The 18,659-nt window shown below is 42.9% G+C and overlaps 2 protein-coding genes across 3 annotated transcripts; both read right to left on the bottom strand.

Annotated features, from left to right (window-relative positions):
• Positions 1-38: 38 nt before the first annotated feature.
• On the bottom strand, positions 39-6,114 carry LOC126988799 (39S ribosomal protein L11, mitochondrial-like). Of its 2 annotated transcripts, none has more exons than XM_050847218.1 (5): positions 5,727-6,114; positions 4,968-5,116; positions 4,306-4,499; positions 3,155-3,293; positions 39-280 (listed from the first exon to the last, which is right to left on the bottom strand). In XM_050847218.1, the coding sequence occupies exons 2-5, from the start codon at positions 5,100-5,102 to the stop codon at positions 161-163; spliced, it is 588 nt and encodes a 195-aa protein (XP_050703175.1). In that variant the 5' UTR covers positions 5,103-5,116; positions 5,727-6,114; the 3' UTR covers positions 39-160. The 2 variants fall into 2 exon arrangements, with proteins under 2 accessions (XP_050703175.1, XP_050703176.1); XM_050847219.1 differs by having other exon boundaries at positions 4,968-5,112.
• A 922-nt stretch (positions 6,115-7,036) lies between these two features.
• Positions 7,037-11,180, bottom strand: LOC126988798 (prohibitin 1-like). The gene is made up of 7 exons (XM_050847217.1): positions 10,946-11,180; positions 10,168-10,329; positions 9,456-9,598; positions 8,945-9,061; positions 8,624-8,719; positions 8,091-8,233; positions 7,037-7,520 (listed from the first exon to the last, which is right to left on the bottom strand). The coding sequence occupies exons 1-7, from the start codon at positions 11,040-11,042 to the stop codon at positions 7,451-7,453; spliced, it is 828 nt and encodes a 275-aa protein (XP_050703174.1). The 5' UTR covers positions 11,043-11,180; the 3' UTR covers positions 7,037-7,450.
• Between the last annotated feature and the right edge of the window lie 7,479 nt (positions 11,181-18,659).

Here is an 18,659-nt window from a genome sequence, read left to right as displayed (position 1 = left end):
GAGGCATGATGCTTAAAGGCTTACAATAAGAATGCCACTAAACATTTCACTTTTACTGTAAACTTTAAACAAAATTCTACCTTCCAGCAGTTTACTACTACACAGTAGTAAGGGATTCTATATACAAAGTACAATATGCAAGGCAATATCAAGCATATAATTATTTCCTCAGCAGCTTTGCCTCCTTCTTCTCCTGTAGTTCTCTCAGCTGCTCCTCAATCACTGACTTGCGCTCTTCAAGGAATTCTCCGTATTCCTTGGGATCTAAATCCTTGACAATCTGAAATAAAGAAAGCAGGACTGCATGAAAATCCAAAGTCTGCAGTTAATTTAAAGTACAGTAATATACAAACCAAGATGTATGAATGACAAGTCGGCATAATCCTGCACATTGTGAAGGGTTAAATAAATGAAGGATACAGATTGGGAATGCTTGCCCGAGAAGATTTTTATAGAGTTTAAGAGAATATCAATATGGACGAGAACTGAATGACAATGAATGAGAGTGGAAGCGATGCACCGGGAGGGTTGTCTAGAGTGGAGGCAGCACTAGACCGGGGCTGGTGTAGTGATGGGAGACCGCACTAGACCGGGGCTGGTGTAGTGATGAGAGCAGTGGTGAGGAGACAAAGGGACGAGGAGGATGTGGAGATTTTGTTTGGTGAGCTTTTTGCAGATTTTTCCCACAGTAACAAGAATGAGCAGGTGTTGGGAAGCAGTGATGAGATGGTGGATGGACAAGGCAAGATGTTGGGAAGCAGGGTGGAGGAGCATCAGGTGGAGCTGGAGGTTGGTGGTGGGGAGTGCAGGCCCACGGCAGGTGGCTTACAGATGGTACCCAAGGCAGCGCACAAGGGACACGGGCCCAGGCAGCTAACTGTGGGCCAGCGAGAGATGATACAGTTGCAGGAGGATATGCCAAGACTAGCAGCAGGTGGTGGTTCCATGCAAGTACAAGGAGGAAGTGATGGAGATGGACCAGGCTGGTAGTGGGTCACCTTGGCATATGAAAGACAGGTTAGTGTGCCAGAAAGTATGTGTCACCTGGCCAGATGTAGAAGCAATGGAAAAGGGTGGGGAGGTATATGGATGGGACTAAACAGGTAAATGTTGAATAATGGGGGTTCCTGTAGCTACTGCAAGCCAGGTGTTTGGGGCCCTATGTAATTGTAAAGAAAGTTTGGACATAGAATTAAGTATTGCCAATCCCCAACAGGAGGAGACCCGATGACTTTGGCTGGAGCTGATACTGAGGGAATGTTGGAAGCAGCCCAAGACAAAGATGACTACTGCCGTGAAGGTGGACAGCTGACCAGCCAACTCTACACTTCTGCCAAGATTGGAGGGGAAGCTGACCCATCTTGATGAAGCACAGATATCAAAGTTGAGGACACTTGCAAGAATGACCAAATATATGCACAACACCCCGGGACATCAACAGCTCTACCAAATGTCGTCACAGAGGACTCTGATGAAGGCTGAGACTGACTACATCTAGGATATTCACTGCAGCTGGATCCCTGGCAGGCCTTCTTTCCTGGGTGGGTCAGTTAACCCCTTGACTGTGGATTTCCTACAAGAAGACATCAAGCTACAGGAATGGAGCAAAAAGTGGCTGCTACAAGTCAATGAAGAAAAATGTAAAATCATGCACCTTGGGAGGGGATATCCACCATACCAACACCACATGGGAAACACTCCACTATCCACCACAGAGACAGAGGACCTGGGAGTATATGTTACCAGGCCACCAGTGAAGGCGAAATCTGTGCCAATCGCAGCGGACTGGTTCAGAGGCTGTGGATTACCTGCTGGTGTCTTGGCTCTCCCCAACCCAATACTTAATGTATGCCCAGAAAAAAATCTGTTCTTTACTTAGCTTAACTGTTACACAACATAGGCAGATTATGTATGCATCATTGGGGTAAACAGTGATTATACAACTATAAAAAAACTAATTAATCTCTCTCTCTCTCTTCTCTCTCTCTCTCAGCCACAGGACTCCACAGGATGTATCCCCACAGAATGTTTGACATACCCCACAGACACATAGCCCCCCAGGCACATAAAGGAGTCTCCCACCCCTCCCCAGTTTGTATTTTGGCCACCCTCCCCATTAGCTACACCTGTCAAAATACATGATAGTGATAAGTGCATGTCCTTAGGCTGAACAAAAGTATGTTCCCTCTGTAAGTGCCTTGAAAATATTGAAAACTTGGCTTTGTGATCAAATTTTTTTTGCTACATATTGTGCTAAACTTTTATGTACCCTGTCACCAGTTCTCCGTAACTTGGAAATGTGTCAAGTATATGTTAGTAAATATGTAATTACCCAAAATGTCTTCCTTTAATCCTTCTTCCTATCATCACTTATAAGCAGAAAAATCTACAACTGGAATAAGCAGATGAGTAGTCTGTTCCTGTGTCTGTGGTCTGATATCACAACATTATCACTTAATTCTTGGATAATGCTTCTCCTCAGCTCCTGACCATCATCACTAGGCTTGGGGACAGATTAAGGGGCTATTACATTGGGCAAATTTTCCGTGGATCTTCAGTCAAACCACGATTTCCGCTGGCGTGGTACTGATATTTCCGTGGTTTTCTGACGTGTCCACGATCTTCCAAAGCTACGGTAGATTTCACTGAAGGACGACGGTATTACTCACCATTATCAGCAGCAGCAATAAGAAGAAACAAATGAGAACCACACTAGCGGAAATCGTGGTTTGACTGAAGATTCACGGAAAATTTGCCAAGTGTAATAGCCCCTTTATTTTGACAATGGGCCTCCCTTCCCCTGAAAACTGTGTTGAATATATCATTTCCAAAGTCTAGAGCCTGGCTAAACTGGTCCCTGACTAATGTATCAGAACACATTAATGTACTGCAAAAAAATTCTTGCATAGGATAAGGATAGACTTTACTGCAGTTGTGGCACCATCTGTCGGACTCTGTGAATAACTGTGGCACTAACTGTTGGACTCTGTGAATAACCGTGGCACTAACTGTTGGACTCTGTGAATAACTGTGGCACTATCTGTTGGACTCTGTGAATAACCGCGGCACTAACTGTCGGACTCTGTGAATAAGTCTGTGTCTAGATATACAAACTAGAACTCTAGACAAAAACTCAGAAGCTCCTTCAGCTCACCTCAATCCCACACGAGTGAGCAGCACCGATGACCAATTCACAGATCTGTTTGAGCGGTGTGAGCACTAGGGGCGGGTCCTGCTGCTTTATCTTGGCTATTTCATAGATGTGCTTCAAGGTTAACTTGCCAGAAATTTCTCTACCTGGAAAACAATGAATATATGAGGTGAAATCAAAAATGGATTCAAAGCATTGAATAATATGGGATTAAAATGCATTCCCTGAAATTAATACATTAAGTATGCATACAGTGGAAGGGCCAAAACAGGGATATTGTAAGGTAAGAGGATCAGACAGACATAATTCAACTGTCTCCTGGACAGGCAGAGGTCCCTGGCCTGTGAGGCCACAATCTGCTCTAATGGTATTATTCACTGCTTTTGTTTTTAACTGATATATCAATGGGCTTGCTTGAGACGAGATTCAATTTAATTTCATAAATGAAAGCAAATACAGTAGTATAGTGGATGATTTTCCAAAGTTAACCCCCTAAATTCCTTAGGCAAGAAATTCAACTATAACACATATACACATTTTCATGTGCATATCAATATATATTATTTGTAACTTTATAAAATGAACCCCAAGCAGACAAAAAAAAATTGTTTAATCAGAAAATTTCCCTAATGCAGCACCTCTGAGTGCAAGGGCTTGGACCCGGGCCTTCTGAGTGGAAGTCAGGGCAGCAAACCAACTGAGCCACGGATGGGCTAATTTAAGGTCAGTGCGCCAGAGGCCACTTCTGCTGCCCCAGCCCTGCACTTTGGCATGAAAAAAAAGATGATTCCACTCACACTCATGGCAGCTGGAGATGCTGTTAATCAAGCCATTAGGCACATACATTGTAAAATACTATACATCAGAGAAACTGCAATAGTGCAGTGAAAAAATCCCATAATGTAATGCCACTGAGTGCCAGGGATTGAACGCAGGCCTTCTGAGTAAAACTCCAGCCATCCCGAGTATGAGCGGGGTCACCTTTCCTTTATGCCCACAGTACAGCAAAAAAATAAACAATGATACACATGTGGCTTTCACTACTGCCATACAATGCAGTTAATTACACAAGACAAGGCACAATTGTAATATGGTATAATAATAATCCCTATACTGAAATTGTGGTCATTCTCTATGATCCAAGCACAACAAACTTGCCTGGAGACATGGCTCCTCTCTGTATCCCGGCTGCCTGCTTGAGGAAGAATGTGGACGGTGGGTTGTGGATGACAAGTTCATAGGAGCGGTCTGACTTGACGTTTATCCTGCAGGGCAGCGGGACGCCCTCAATATAGTGTGAAGTTCGAGCATTGAAGTCCTTGCAAAACGCTGCAATGTTAAGGCCACGCTGTGGACACAAAAGGGACATCATCATTACTTCATTATGACCACAAATATGTTTTTCCTTTCCCATACGGGAGGCGTTAGTCTGAGTAGTGTATCTCTTGGGTCACATGCATCTAAATGCTGTTCATGACAAGTTTCCTTTTACTATTGGCAAGTGGTTAAAACAATGTAAATTGCCTTAATTGTTGCCTTCATAATATTCTTTCCAGAAAGATTGACTCAAACTGCTCTTTTCTTAAAACTGGCATGAAGAGTATTTTCAATAACAGTAATAAAGAAATTTAAAATATAGACAATTCAAAGTTTAAATTTTGAGAGTTCTAAGGTGGCCTGTATAATATAAAAATGAAATACATAAATCATAAAACTGTTAATTACTACTTATTGGTGCAGTGTTTGCTCAGTGGTTGGCTTCACTAGCTATAAAGCAACACATCAGTATAGAGTAATGCCCCCCCCCTCAACTCACCTGGCCCAGCATGGGCCCGAGGGGCGGGCCGGCGATGGCCATGCCGGCGGGAATGTTGGTCCTGATGAGGTTGCCGTGCACCACCTTCTCCACCGCCTTCTTCAGCGTCCGCGCCTTGGCGCCTGCTTTGCTCATTTTCCCTTACCTACCTAGAATAAAAACTTATTATTATGATTCCTCAAATATTCCTCTATAAATATTTTTTTAATCTTTCATTTCTGAAGATTTAAGCACCTTATACAAACAATGGACTGAGGAAACACCACAAAAGAAATTGTGCAAAGCCACTGAAGGACGTCTTCATAAGTGAGAAGCAGAGGCAAGATTGAGCTTCTCAAGTTGGTGCATTATTACATGGCATAGGTGCCTCCCTGTACACCTCTCAACAAGGGAGAGGGGCAATGTACCCCGACAAAACACTCCCCAATTTGCCAATGGCTAGAAAGAAAGATGAAGAGTACGAGATATGTAATAAAAAACAAATAAATATAAATAAGTGCCAAAAACCTCAGTGAACAAAAACAAAATATAGACCAGTAAAATTCCTTGATGATGTGTTCTAAAAATTTTAGTCTGGGGTGCCAAAATTGGCCTGTTGGCCACAAATTGCCACCCTTGCTGTAAGTGAATGCAAGGCTGATAGTTCATGAAAAAGTGGAGTGGCGGTGCATGGGTTTGGAGGTCTTGTTTAATATCTTAGAGTGGGTGTAATTATGAAGTCAAACAATGAAATACGACAAACTCTGAGGCGAGACTCACCTCCGTGCCCCCTCTAGCAGACACTAAGTGGCAGCCTCCCGCAGCAAGGGTCACCTGCTGGCAGGGACTCGTGGCCTCCTGGCGGCAGGTGCTCCGGGCCCTGCAGCACCAGGTTACGTATCGCCGGTGGCCGGGGTTCTTCTGCAGTGTTTCAGGGGTCCGGGCAGGCCATGGAACCACGGCCTGTAGATGTAGTGATGCAGTGACGCGCCTCAATGTCCTGCTGGGGTGGCCGTGAGCACCTTCTTCTCCTTCAGTGACTAAGGGGCTGGTCAGGTCGGGGGTGTTTCCTCCCTTCAGTGTGTCAGGCCGGGCCACGCTCGCCGCCGGGGACACAACACACGGGCGCCGCCGCAATGTTTACACGGCGGACTCAGGGGCTACGAGCACACTTCTTTCTGACTCAAATCTATAAACCCAATGAGAGGGCATTCCATGGCAAATAGTATATAGTGTTGCAGTGATCTTTAGTCTCCTTGGACGCTAGGCGGGGGATTTTAGTACGTCGAGTATGTCCATATTTCTCTCCTTAGCACAGGTTTGGTAAAAAGAAATACACAGCTTTGGGTATTTGCAGTTATTTTTTTCTGCCTATGGGTGGGGTAGGGGGATGGTCAGCCCCAGCCCATAACAGCGCAGAGGTAAACTGATAGTATTTGCATTTCTTTCCTCGTGTAAGAGACTTGCTGTTCTGAGGACCAAGAAAAAAATAGACCAACTCCAAAAGCGAAAAAAGGGAGAGCATGTGACCAGTGATGACTTACTGTCCTGGAAACTCCTAAGGAAATATCATAGACCTGACAAGTGGTACAGTGCTGTCTTGGATCAATCATCTCTTGCTGTCTATTATTCTTTTTGGAAGGTAGATCGACTTGAAACTAACAAATCTATGCACAATATACGTCTACATAACAAAGTCAGTTAAAGATATCGAGTAAAATGCATTGTTTCTTTAACCTGTCCGCTGCGATCGTCATGGATTTAGCTTTTACTGGTAGCCTGGTAACATATAGTCCCAGGTCTTTCTCTGCCTGTGGTGGATAGTGGAGTGTTTCCCATGTGGTATTGGTGTGCTGGATATCCCCTCCCAAGGTACATGACTTAACATTTTTCTTCATTGAATTGTAGCAGCCACTTTTTGTTCCATTCCTGTAGCTTGGTGGTCTTCTTGTAGGAAATCCACAGTCAAGGGGTTATAGATAAATGTAACTGTAAAGCTTCAATGATTCAGTACATTTATGCTCACCTTCTATAAACATCAATATCCTGACAGTGAAGAAATTTCTCACAGGGGATAAAGAAAACGAACATTCAAGTCCAATTTTCTTTACAAAACCCATAACTGCAATACATTTATAAGCTTCCTTTATACATGAAACATTATCTGTTGTCTTGCTCACTTCCTGATGTAAGTATATAGCAATTTAATTAACAAGTCAACTATTTACAATACATTAAAAATTACTGAAGAATATAATGGCAAGCAAAGCATCTATATGTAAACTGGATTAAAGCCTTTACAACACAAGACTTTCAAGGATGTCATCTAACTATAATGGTCAGAACGATGTGACATTTTCATGAGTGGTTCTGCTTTCTGAACCTTCTCATAAAACTACACGAACAAAAAACTATATGGTGGTCTTTCTCCATGACAAGTCCTTCACACAGGCCGGCCAGTCACCAGTTCCATCAATACCTATCTCTGGAGTCCGGAAGGTGTCTTACTGAGGCAAGGACAGGAGGGTACTCTGATTATTAGGGAGATAAACCACATTGCGGTTCTTTGCCAACCTGTAAAGAAAGAAAGAAAAAAGGAATCAGTATTTTTTAGAGATGTAGAGTGAACGTTTCAAATTAAATAAAGGACTTGACATGTGATATGGTGTGTACAGGGAAGAGAGGAAAAGATATGAGAAGAATCTACATCAGTTGGGAAAGCATATGAGGAAGACTGGAAGATGATGGAATATGGTGTGAAAGAATTAGGAAAGGAACATGTATATATAAAAACTAAGGAATGAAAAGCAATATGCATGTATTGAGGTTCAGTGCAAGTTAAGACTAACCTATATATATCATTGACAGTATTGTTAGTGTAAGCAATATTAAGGTCTGGGATACAAATATTTGAAAGGTGTGTATAAGTAGCTCATGGTTATTCCAGACTTACTGAAACTACAAGTATAGAACAATAAATAAATTAAACACGATTCTTTTTCAGTTAAATATTACACTTTCTACTTTATGGGGCAGTGGTGTAGCTAAGGGGTAATTAAGAGGGGGACTGACTGATTGGGGTATGTAGCCAAGGAGCTGCAGCTACTGTGGTCATATATTATCCTGTGTGACCCAAAGACTCACCTGTAGGCAATGTCCTCTGATGCCTCAATCCTCCTCAGCTCCACCAGACCCTCACCAGCATCACCAAACGCCTTGGCCATCAGTGTGGCGGCAGAGGCGTCACCGTCCGCACTGATGACGGCAGCTTTCTTCTCTTGTTCAGCCTGGGAGAGTAAAAAGTTAATGATTTTTTGCTGACCTTAATATTGATGCAAAGAATAGCAGCAAATAAGGATATAATAAATAGGTGCATAAGATGTAATGCTGATGACAATAAGAATGTGGAGTAACTATTTGCAATGTTTTAGAAATACCAAATTTATCTTCAAAATAGCAATTCCTCTCCTTTAAGTAAATTCTGACGTTCATGTAAATCTGATGACGTGAGTTTATCCGCAAACCAAAGGCAAGATAAAATAACTATAACTACTACATGAAATAACTTGTCAGTACATCTTTACTAACAGTGCAGAATTTTCCCAGCACAGAGAGAGGAATCAAGACCTGACTGTTCAATGAGTAAACACTAATATTTCAAACACAGTTGCACAAACCTTTTCGACCAGGAACTTTGCCCTCTCTGCCTCCTGCTGAGCCACCTGCTTCAACTCAACAGCTTGGGTGAACTCTTTGCCAAAGGTCAGGTGAGTCTGGAATGGTCAAAGAAATAAAACACATGATTTATTGAAGGTAAACAATGAATTATGAGTACTATACCTATAAATAACAAAATTAGTGCCAACATCTTTTTATTTTACAGTATAGAAGGAAGCTCAAGGAGTAAAAAAGATGATATGAAAAAGCCCACTGGCACAGGTTAGAATAAGTAAAGACCAGTACTCTTTCGGCTTGTCTGAACATTGCCACATACTTACAATGGAAATGTCATCTAAGATTATTCCAAACTGGGCCGAGCGCTCAGTGAGTTGCTCCGAGACATTGCGCGAAACCTTTTCTCGCTGAGTGATGAGTTCTCCAGCATCATACCTGGCCTGGAAACCAAAAAATGTTGTTACAATTACCTTCTTTCATATGCAGTTACTAATGAGTACCACAGATTAGGAAGTGGCTTGAAAGAGATACAGAGGAGAGTGAAACGGAGAAAGACATGTAAAAGAGAGACAGAGAGTGGAGTGCTGAGGATGGTAGAGGAAATGGAGGTACCTGGAAGTAGACAAGTTGGAGAGGCAAGGAAAACATGGAGGGGAACAGTGCAACAAGACTTGGAAATGTTTGAAATGGGAGGATTAGCACTGGGCCGAGCAAGATGGAGGAGGATCATTGAAAGTACGACCCCGAGAAAGGGAGAAGATAGACTATAAACAACAAAGAATGAATATCACAGATTAACTGGGATGGGGTAAACAAACAAATGCCAACACTCACCACAACAGCCTTCAAGACTTCATTTGTGATGGAAGGCAAAACTCTGTCTTCATAATCAGGGCCCAGAGTGGTGTAAATTCTGGGTAGGGAGTCACTGATGGGTCTGAACAGGACTCTGAGTGTGATGTTGACAGTCTGTAGATCTGAAACAAGGTACATCATCAACCCTGCTGCTGCCAGATACCCGTTCTGCATGCATATCTCATTAATACTTATTTTCTCTACTTAAGAGCTTTTAACCCTTGACTGCAGATTTCCTACAAGAAGACATCACCAAGGTACAGGAATGGAAGAAAAATGTAAAGTTATGCACCTTGGGAAGGGATATCCAGCATACCAATACCACATGGAAAACACTCAACTATCCACCACAGAGGCAGAGAAAGACCTGGGAGTATATGTTACCAGGCTACCAGTGAAGGGATATCCAGCACACCAATACCACATGGGAAACACTCCACTATCCACCACAGAGGCAGAGAAAGACCTGGGAGTATATGTTACCAGGCTACCAGTGAAGGGATATCCAGCACACCAATACCACATGGAAAACACTCCACTATCCACCACAGAGGCAGAGAAAGACCTGGGAGTGTATGTTACCAGGCTACCAGTGAAGGCGAAATCCGTGCCAACTGCAGCGGACGGGTTAAAGATTTACTAACATACATATAAGGGAGTGTGTAATCTTGACACATCCGAGATCACACACCTTTGCTGCCGGTAACCACTGGAACGTTTCTGGGGCGCGTCCTGGCATCAAATAAGATCGGCTTCTGGACCCACGGAATGAAGAAGTGTGTTCCCTCGCCAATCACTACCTGCTTCACGCCCACGAATCTGTCGAAAATGACGGCTCGGTGACCGGCATCCACTGGAACAAGAAGAAACAACCCAATGAGAAAACTCTATTCTACTCCAAAATGTACTTAGGATCAGAACAAACAGGAACAACCACTGGAGAGCATGCCACATTCATATATAGATTAACTGGCATTCATAGATTTTAGAGTCTCAAAAGCAAACATTGACTACGCAAACAACAGGAAGGAAGGGAGGAGGGAGGAGATGACAATGGTAAAAGTTGGAAAGTTTCGTTTAGTCGGCGCAACATCTGTGGTCATATGCCGGAGAGACAGAAGGGGAAGGAATTACAGGAGAAGGGAACATACCCCAGGAGACGGGACACAACCCCCGATTAATACCTGGTACCCATTCACTGCTGGGTGGACAGGGGCGTAGGGTATAGGAAAAGACCCCCAAATATTTCCACTTCGCCCGGGAATCGAACCCGGGCTCTCTGGATTGTGAGGCGAGTGTGCTAACCACTGCACCACGAAGCCCCCTATATGAGAGTGGGAGGGACTGGGGAGCATGGGTGGTAGACTAGAAGAGGCATTAGGGCGTAAGCATAAGGGTGTCACAATCAATGGTATTAAAAACAACACCACGGGCAGAGTAAAGTAAGGTTAAGTAACGCCCATCCCCACCATTGTAGAGGGCGGAGTTGAGCACGCCGCCCACCACCGCCACGCCGAACCCGAGCTGCCCCACCCGCGTGAAGAGGCTGGCCAGCTGCTGCGCCATGGCTCACTATGCTCCTGGAGTCACAAATATGAAGCAACTCTCGTGGCGACGCAGGACACAAGGCACACGGCGGCACTCGGTTACGCAGGGCTCACGCTGGCACCCGGCAGACCACTCTTGCATCAGCCGTCCTGGTGTGCGATGACTGTACATGTAATACGGTAACTGGATCACCCTTAAGAGCGGTGGATTATGCCTCAAACTCGTGGAAAATATCAATAATCAAGGGTTTTAATAATATCTATAAATGAAGGTCGTGTTCGTGTGTTGGGTTTATAGATTTGAGTCAGAAATTAGGATGTTCAGTGTGCTGAGTACGACAATCTGACCACCATGACGAACACGACGGCTGCTGAGCACTAAACCGGAGATGCTGAGCCGACCTCACTTTAATATTTATTCAGGTTATGTATACGCAAATATATACAATTAGATGAATAGATAGATAGATAGATATAGATAAATATATTGACATTTTCCCAGTCTCAAATAAGTAAATATATAGACATTTTTCCAGTTTCAAACAACTAAATATATAGACATTTTCCCAGTCTCAAACAACTAAATATACTATAGACATTTTCCCAGTCTCAAACAACTAAATATACTATAGACATTTTCCCAGTCTCAAACAACTAAATATATAGACATTTTCCCAGTCTCAAACAACTAAATATATAGACATTTTCCCAGTCTCAAACAACTAAATATATAGACATTTTCCCAGTCTCAAACAACTAAATATACTATAGACATTTTTCCAGTCTCAAACAACTAAATATATAGACATTTTTCCAGTCTCAAACAACTAAATATATAGACATTTTTCCAGTCTTAAACAACTAAATATATAGACATTTTTCCAGTCTCAAACAACTAAATATATAGACATTTTTCCAGTCTCAAACAACTAAATATATAGACATTTTCCCAGTCTCAAACAACTAAATATATAGACATTTTTCCAGTCTCAAACAACTAAATATATAGACATTTTCCCAGTCTCAAACAACTAAATATATAGACATTTTCCCAGTCTCAAACAACTAAATATATAGACATTTTCCCAGTCTCAAACAACTAAATATATAGACATTTTCCCAGTCTCAAACAACTAAATATATAGACATTTTTCCAGTCTCAAACAACTAAATATATAGACATTTTTCCAGTCTCAAACAACTAAATATACTATAGACATTTTTCCAGTCTCAAACAACTAAATATATAGACATTTCCCAGTCTCAAACAACTAAATATATAGACATTTTCCCAGTCTCAAACAACTAAATATATAGACATTTTCCCAGTCTCAAACAACTAAATATATAGACATTTTCCCAGTCTCAAACAACTAAATATATAGACATTTTCCCAGTCTCAAACAACTAAATATATAGACATTTTCCCAGTCTCAAACAACTAAATATATAGACATTTTCCCAGTCTCAAACAACTAAATATATAGACATTTTCCAGTCTCAAACAACTAAATATATAGACATTTTCCCAGTCTAAAAAAACAAAATATATAGCCATTTTACCAGTCTCAAACAACTAAATATAGACATTTCTCCAGTCTCAAACAACTAAATATATAGACATTTTTCCAGTCTCAAACAACTAAATATATAGACATTTTTCCAGTCTTAAACAACTAAATATATAGACATTTTTCCAGTCTTAAACAACTAAATATATAGACATTTTTCCAGTCTCAAACAACTAAATATATAGACATTTTTCCAGTCTCAAACAACTAAATATATAGACATTTTTCCAGTCTCCTTTTGAGGATGGAGAGAGATTGGAAAGATTGGGTTCGCCGACTTGGGAGAGAGAATTAAGATAAGGCTTTGGTGGCGGTGTACAGGGCAGGGAAAGAGATAGAAATGAAAAACACGGATGACCTGGGACAATGTTACTATGGGACGCTAAATATAAAAGGATTCATGTCGATTTTTCAGGCTCCTTATATTTTGAGGATGGAGAGATATTGGAAAGATTCGGTTCGCCTATTTGGGAGAGGACGGTTAAAACAGGGCAGTGAATGAGATAGAAATGAAAAACATGGATGACCTAGGACAATATTACTATATAGGACGCTAAATATAAAAGGATTCATGTTAAGAAATTGTGGAAAAAGAGGTGCTCGAGCGATATTATGAAACAGCTTTCCCCAATGGCCTCGATAAGATAGATGATTCAAGCTGAAATTATTCTTGAAATTAAAACGCAACTTGATAAACTACTATTTCTGGCTTATGTTACGTAGTAGTTTATGACATGATAATAATAATAATAATAATAATAATAATAATAATAATAATAATAATAATAATAATAATAATAATAATAATAATAATAATAATAATAATAATAATAATAATAATAATAATAATAATAGTAATGATACTACTACTACTACTACTACTACTACTACTACTACTACTACTACAACTACTACTAAAAATAATAATAATAATAATAATAATAATAATAATAATAATAAAGTAATGTTTCTCAAGCTTGGTAGTTTCGTTGCCACTTTCTAAATTCTTTCTATTTTACTAACATTTTTCTTTCCTGATATTTCTTCTTTTTTTATTTTCACACCATCACTAGGCACATACTCCAATCTTGTTCAAATCATCGACATTATCAACTTCATCATTTCCTCATCCTTTTAATAGAACGACACGCTAATTTTAGTTATATATGAGCTTAAATGTCTATATATATCTTGCTATCTTGCTATATGCTGATCTGGATGTTTATTTTCTGGGGACAAAATGTTTTAGAATGTAACTCATAAATCTTTCTCTTCCTGTGCTAACTAATCTGATCGCTCCTCATTTTATAATTCAATGTTGGTCTCCTTTTTCTTTTCACCTAACGCTTTGTATCGCTTCTTAGGTCCTCCTCCTCTTGGTCCTCTCTCCTGGTTCCTTATTCCTCTACATCTGATCCTTCTTTTATAAGGCTACTCATATGTGTTTCTGGATTCCTTTATCTCTTATGTTCTTATGTGCGGATGGGTGGGGTTCGTGCATTCTTTGTCACATTAGCTAAGCGTCGGTACAGTGACATTCAACTTAAAAAAATGTACAACTCACGTCAAAGAGGGTGTGTTCAGGCTCCCTCGGTCGGCTCCAGAACGTACCAGCGGTTACCAGTGGAAGTTATTAATCACGAGGGTAACGCCTGTCCCTCTCAAGGTGTGTCCTGCTGCCACACCCAACCTTCTTACGCACGCCTCGCTTCTCTTTCCCTGTCCTAGTTTCCTTCCTGTGAACACCCTCTCGCCCCACCCACTCCCTCCACACCCACCTACGCCTTCTCCCCCACTTCCATCCCCTCTACTATGACCACCCACATTCCACACCCATTCCTGTGCCTTCCCCTGTCACACCCATCCGCCCCACCTAAGCCTACCCCCGCCAGTACCACCCCCTCCAACCCAACTGCTCTGTACACCCATCTGTCTCCACCCACGCCTCCTCCCTCCACTTCCACCCCAGTTCTCCCCTGCGCACCCACCTGCCTCGCCCATATTTGCAACCTCCACCCCCTCCTCCTCCTCCTTCCCGCGTGGCGACTTGCAGGTAATGTAGCGCGAAGCAGTGGCGCCTCAAGGCCGTGAGTGGACCCAGGCGTGAACTCTCCCTCCCTCCTCGATCGTGAGTCCCGCCGCGTCACGGTGGGCGAGGCGGTGTCCCTGTGTTTGCCTGCTGCGAGTAAATGAAGCTTGTGTCGATGTATCTGTTTCTTGCACCAATGGGTCTAACCTTTCTGCGGCCCTAAGCTGGTTTCGTTTGGAGCGCCCCACCCCACCCCACCCCCCAACCTCGCCTCTTTGTTCACGTTTTTTCCTCAGTATCACCCCCACAACTCATATCCCTGTATTAAGCAATGTACGTAAATAAATATGCGATTTTTGCCTGGATTTGTTTAATATTATTGCTTATAGAACTTATTTTTCACGGAGGAGTAATAAAACAACGTCTCGACAAGCCCGATTTTCTTTTTCTTTCTTTCTTTCTTCTTTTTTTTTTACACATCCTGAGGCTCCCCAGTGATCAGTAGCCCTAAGCACTGAGCGTAGTGAGCGTATAGGAAGGGCCGGTACTGCTTTATTACCCATGAAGATGTAAGCAGCGAGTAGCGGGCTTTTTTTTTTTATTATTGTTTACTGTTTTTTTTTGTGCCCTTGAGCTGTCTCCTTTGTTGTAAAAAAAAAGAAAAGGCTAGCGATACAGTAGGAATTAAAAGGACAGCGGAGAGTCTTTCCCGGCTACGAGTCAACGATGTTTGTGTCGATGGCTTCGTATCTTTCCTCTGAGGAGATATATACGAATGGCTGTGCAATGAAGGGACGGGCAGGAACGCGGGCAACTGCCAATTTTTTTTTTACGTCAGTTATTATTCAGACGCTCCTAACGGCTTTAAGTACCAATGTGACGGAACTGAGCACCGAGGTAACGCGCAGCTACAGGGTACGTCTAACTTCACCTAACGGCTGGTAGTGGTGTGTGCAATTCACCATGACCTGACCATGCGATAGACTCCATGTACCCTCCTCGACTGAGATCGGAGCTAAGAAGTGACGGATCTCTGCGGGACCTCTCGGTTGTGAGGCGAGAGTTTAGAGTTGTGTGTGTGTGTGTGTGTGTGTGTGTGTGTGTGTGTGTGTGTGTGTAATTCACGACGGCCTGATCACGTGTTGGACTCGTAATCGCCAGCAGGTACTCTCCCGACATGAGCAAGTGCTCTTTATCGTCGATCTATGGATACTGCCAGGACCTCACACACCACACACCACATCCCCTTTGCTCAAAGGGGGATAGTAACCATTCCTAGTCAACGGAAAGAATCCGGCCTGAGCGGGCTCGAACCGCCGCCTTGTCAGACCGTGAAGCTTGGCGGAGCAGCGCTCTAACCAGTTCCGCTACGGAGTGGTTTGTGTGTGTGTGTGTGTGTGTGTGTGTGTGTGTGTGTGTTCACTCAACAATGGTCCTTAAATGAAACAAATACTATACTCACCCAGAGGGAAGTTCTTGAAGCGGTAAATGATATGAATACTTCGGACAACTGACTGATAACAAACACACGCACACACACACATTACTACAAAATACAGTCTTTGGTAATGTAATCATTGAGATCTGTGCCGCCCTTGGCAAGGCCAGGGCCAGACTCTGCGTGCTGCGCCGTGAGATGCAACCTATCGCAGGTGTGATGCGGTAACGCTCGCGGGGCCGCGCCGCGCCGCCCCCCAAGGCCAGGGCCGGACTCAGGGCTGCGCCGCGTGGAGGCGAAGGACGGGCGGCTCCTGATGTCGCCTTAATATTTGGTTTTGGTTTCTTTCTCTGTGCTGACATACCTCAGCGTTCATAAACTTCCTCTTGGGCGCCTCGGCCTTCACCAATCGTCACGAGTCGGGTGTAATGCGACGCGACGGACATGAGCCATTATGTTCGGTGCTCGCCGATGCTATTCCTGCGGCCGCGGCGGAGGGAGGGAGGGAGGGTGGCGGCCTCGGCCTTGGCGCTCCTCGCTGCTGCCTCAGACAAGTGGCCGACTTTTGGCAAAGCGAAACAAAACAGTCGTTGATTTTTGTCGTATGTGTTACAGTACTATTTAAATTAATAGTCTAACAGGAGCTTCGTGACAGATGTCCTGCGCCGCCAGTGATGAAGAGCGTCTCCTGAGGCGGGTGGTCTGCCCTGATGGAGCGGGCGGGCCTGCTGACCACGCCGGGTGATAACATAATATTTAAGGGTGTAGCCTCAGGGGCCGGACGCGGGGTGACTATTACACACCATTAGGCTAATACTCCTGCGGGTCGTTTGGTGCCGTGACTAGAATGATGCACGTCGCCGGAACGAAGTTATTATTCGTCCTTCAAGGCTTCATTGTTCTCCTTCAGGCACGATTTTCTGCACGTGTATTCCTGAAACACTACGAAATTTGGTGCCTTTAATGTTACTTCGTTGTGATGCTGAAAACAACTAGATATGTGTGTGTGCATGGATCCACGCAACACCCATACACTCTCTCTCTCTCTCTCTCTCTCTCTCTCTCTCAACAACAGCAACAACAACAACAACATTCTCTACCAGGATTCAGCACAAGTAGCTGGATTGATTTTCTCTCCAGGAAGTGACGAAGCAAAACACTTATGACTGAGAGAGAAAACGAAGCCGAATTTCAATCTCTAGAAATGTGTCCCAGAGGCATTTACCTGTTTACCTGTTCTACAAGCGGCCCAGTTTAAGGTTAGGTTAGGTTAGGTTGGGTAAGGTAAATTTAGATGAATATGTATGGATTTCAATAGTTTTTGCAGGGAAATACACAAAGGATAATTAGAATAAGATGACATGGTTTGTTTGTGAGCTTCGACTCGTACGGTTTAGGAGATTGCAATGAAGATATGCCAGTACTTTTTGCAGGGAAATACACAAAGGATAATTAGAACAGGATTACGTGGTTTGTTTGTGAGCTACGACTCGTACGGTTTAGGAGATTGCAATGAAGATATGCCAGTACTTTTTGCAGGGAAATACACAAAGAATAATTAGAACAGGATGACGTGGTTTGTTTGTGAGCCACGACTCGTACGGTTTAGGAGATTGCAATGAAGATATGCCAGTACTTTTTGCCTGCATGGAAAAACACTGAGAGTAATTCGAAGTGGGTTACGTGGTTAGTAAATTACGATTCAAGCGGTATAGGTAAAATTAGATACTTAAGGATGATCAACACTACTACTACTACTACTACTACTACTACTACTACTACTACATCATTACTCGTTGGCGGGAAATATACTGACAATAACCAGAAAAGGATTATGTTAGTTTGTGAGGTATGACACGCGCGATTTAGGTACAGAGTCAGATGGGAATGAAATCAAAACCGTACTTTTTTGCCGGAAATACACTGATACAACAGAAGAACGTAAGGAGTCTGCAAGAGGCCGGTAGGGAAGATTACCATATTGTTTGTGAGCCACGACCCGCTCGTCACCCACGACTCAGCTCTTTGTATGTCGCCAATCGAGCAGACATTTCAGAACCGTAGTACATCCCCGGTAGCCTGCCTGTCCACCCCGACCAGCCCCTAGTCTCCGTACCCTGCGTCCCGTGCCAGCCCCACTGACCACGCGCGGCCTTCACTCCTTCCTGCCGCCGACAGTTATTAAGGAAAGCAAAACTGTAAAGCACGTAAAAAGGGCCTCAGTTTTATGTTCATCATTTCCGTGTGAAGTCACTGTTGGAGGAAAGAAAGAACAAGACCCCCATCATGTTCTACACAAATAACAGAACAGGAAAGAAGAACAAAACAAAACTGTAGAGCCTCCGTTTTTTGTTCATCTTTTTTCGTGTTAAGTCAATGTTTGGGTAAAGAAAGAAAAAGACTCCCATTACTATCTACAGCACACGAATAGCTAACATTACTTTATTCTGCGTTGTTTATTAGTCTGCCGAAGGGATGTTTTGGAAAGACTTACTCCCCTTCCTTAAATGACACTTCCATTATACGAGATAAAAGATGCAAAGACCTTTATATTCGAACACTAACCTTTACGTTTCAAATAGCGTAAACGACTTCACT

The sequence above is a fragment of the Eriocheir sinensis genome, chromosome 70 (assembly GCF_024679095.1).
Source record: "Eriocheir sinensis breed Jianghai 21 chromosome 70, ASM2467909v1, whole genome shotgun sequence".
NCBI classification, from domain to species: domain Eukaryota; kingdom Metazoa; phylum Arthropoda; class Malacostraca; order Decapoda; family Varunidae; genus Eriocheir; species Eriocheir sinensis.
The sequence above is the reverse complement of the archived record's forward strand: the minus strand, read 5'-3'. Positions and strand labels throughout refer to the sequence as shown.

Excerpts from the sequence above, each read along its gene's own strand:
- LOC126988798 (XM_050847217.1), bottom strand. The coding sequence starts at position 11,042 with ATGGCGCAGCAGCTGGCCAGCCTCTTCACGCGGGTGGGGCAGCTCGGG. Across the intron at positions 9,062-9,455 it reads AAGTCTTGAAGGCTGTTGTG|GCCAGGTATGATGCTGGAGA; the intron begins GTGAGTGTTGGC and ends TTTGGTTTCCAG. Across the intron at positions 8,234-8,623 it reads CAAAGTTCCTGGTCGAAAAG|GCTGAACAAGAGAAGAAAGC; the intron begins GTTTGTGCAACT and ends TTACTCTCCCAG.
- LOC126988799 (XM_050847218.1), bottom strand. The coding sequence starts at position 5,102 with ATGAGCAAAGCAGGCGCCAAGGCGCGGACGCTGAAGAAGGCGGTGGAG. Across the intron at positions 3,294-4,305 it reads GGAGCCATGTCTCCAGGCAA|AGAAATTTCTGGCAAGTTAA; the intron begins GTTTGTTGTGCT and ends TTTTCCAGGTAG. Across the intron at positions 281-3,154 it reads CTCACTCGTGTGGGATTGAG|ATTGTCAAGGATTTAGATCC; the intron begins GTGAGCTGAAGG and ends TCTTTATTTCAG.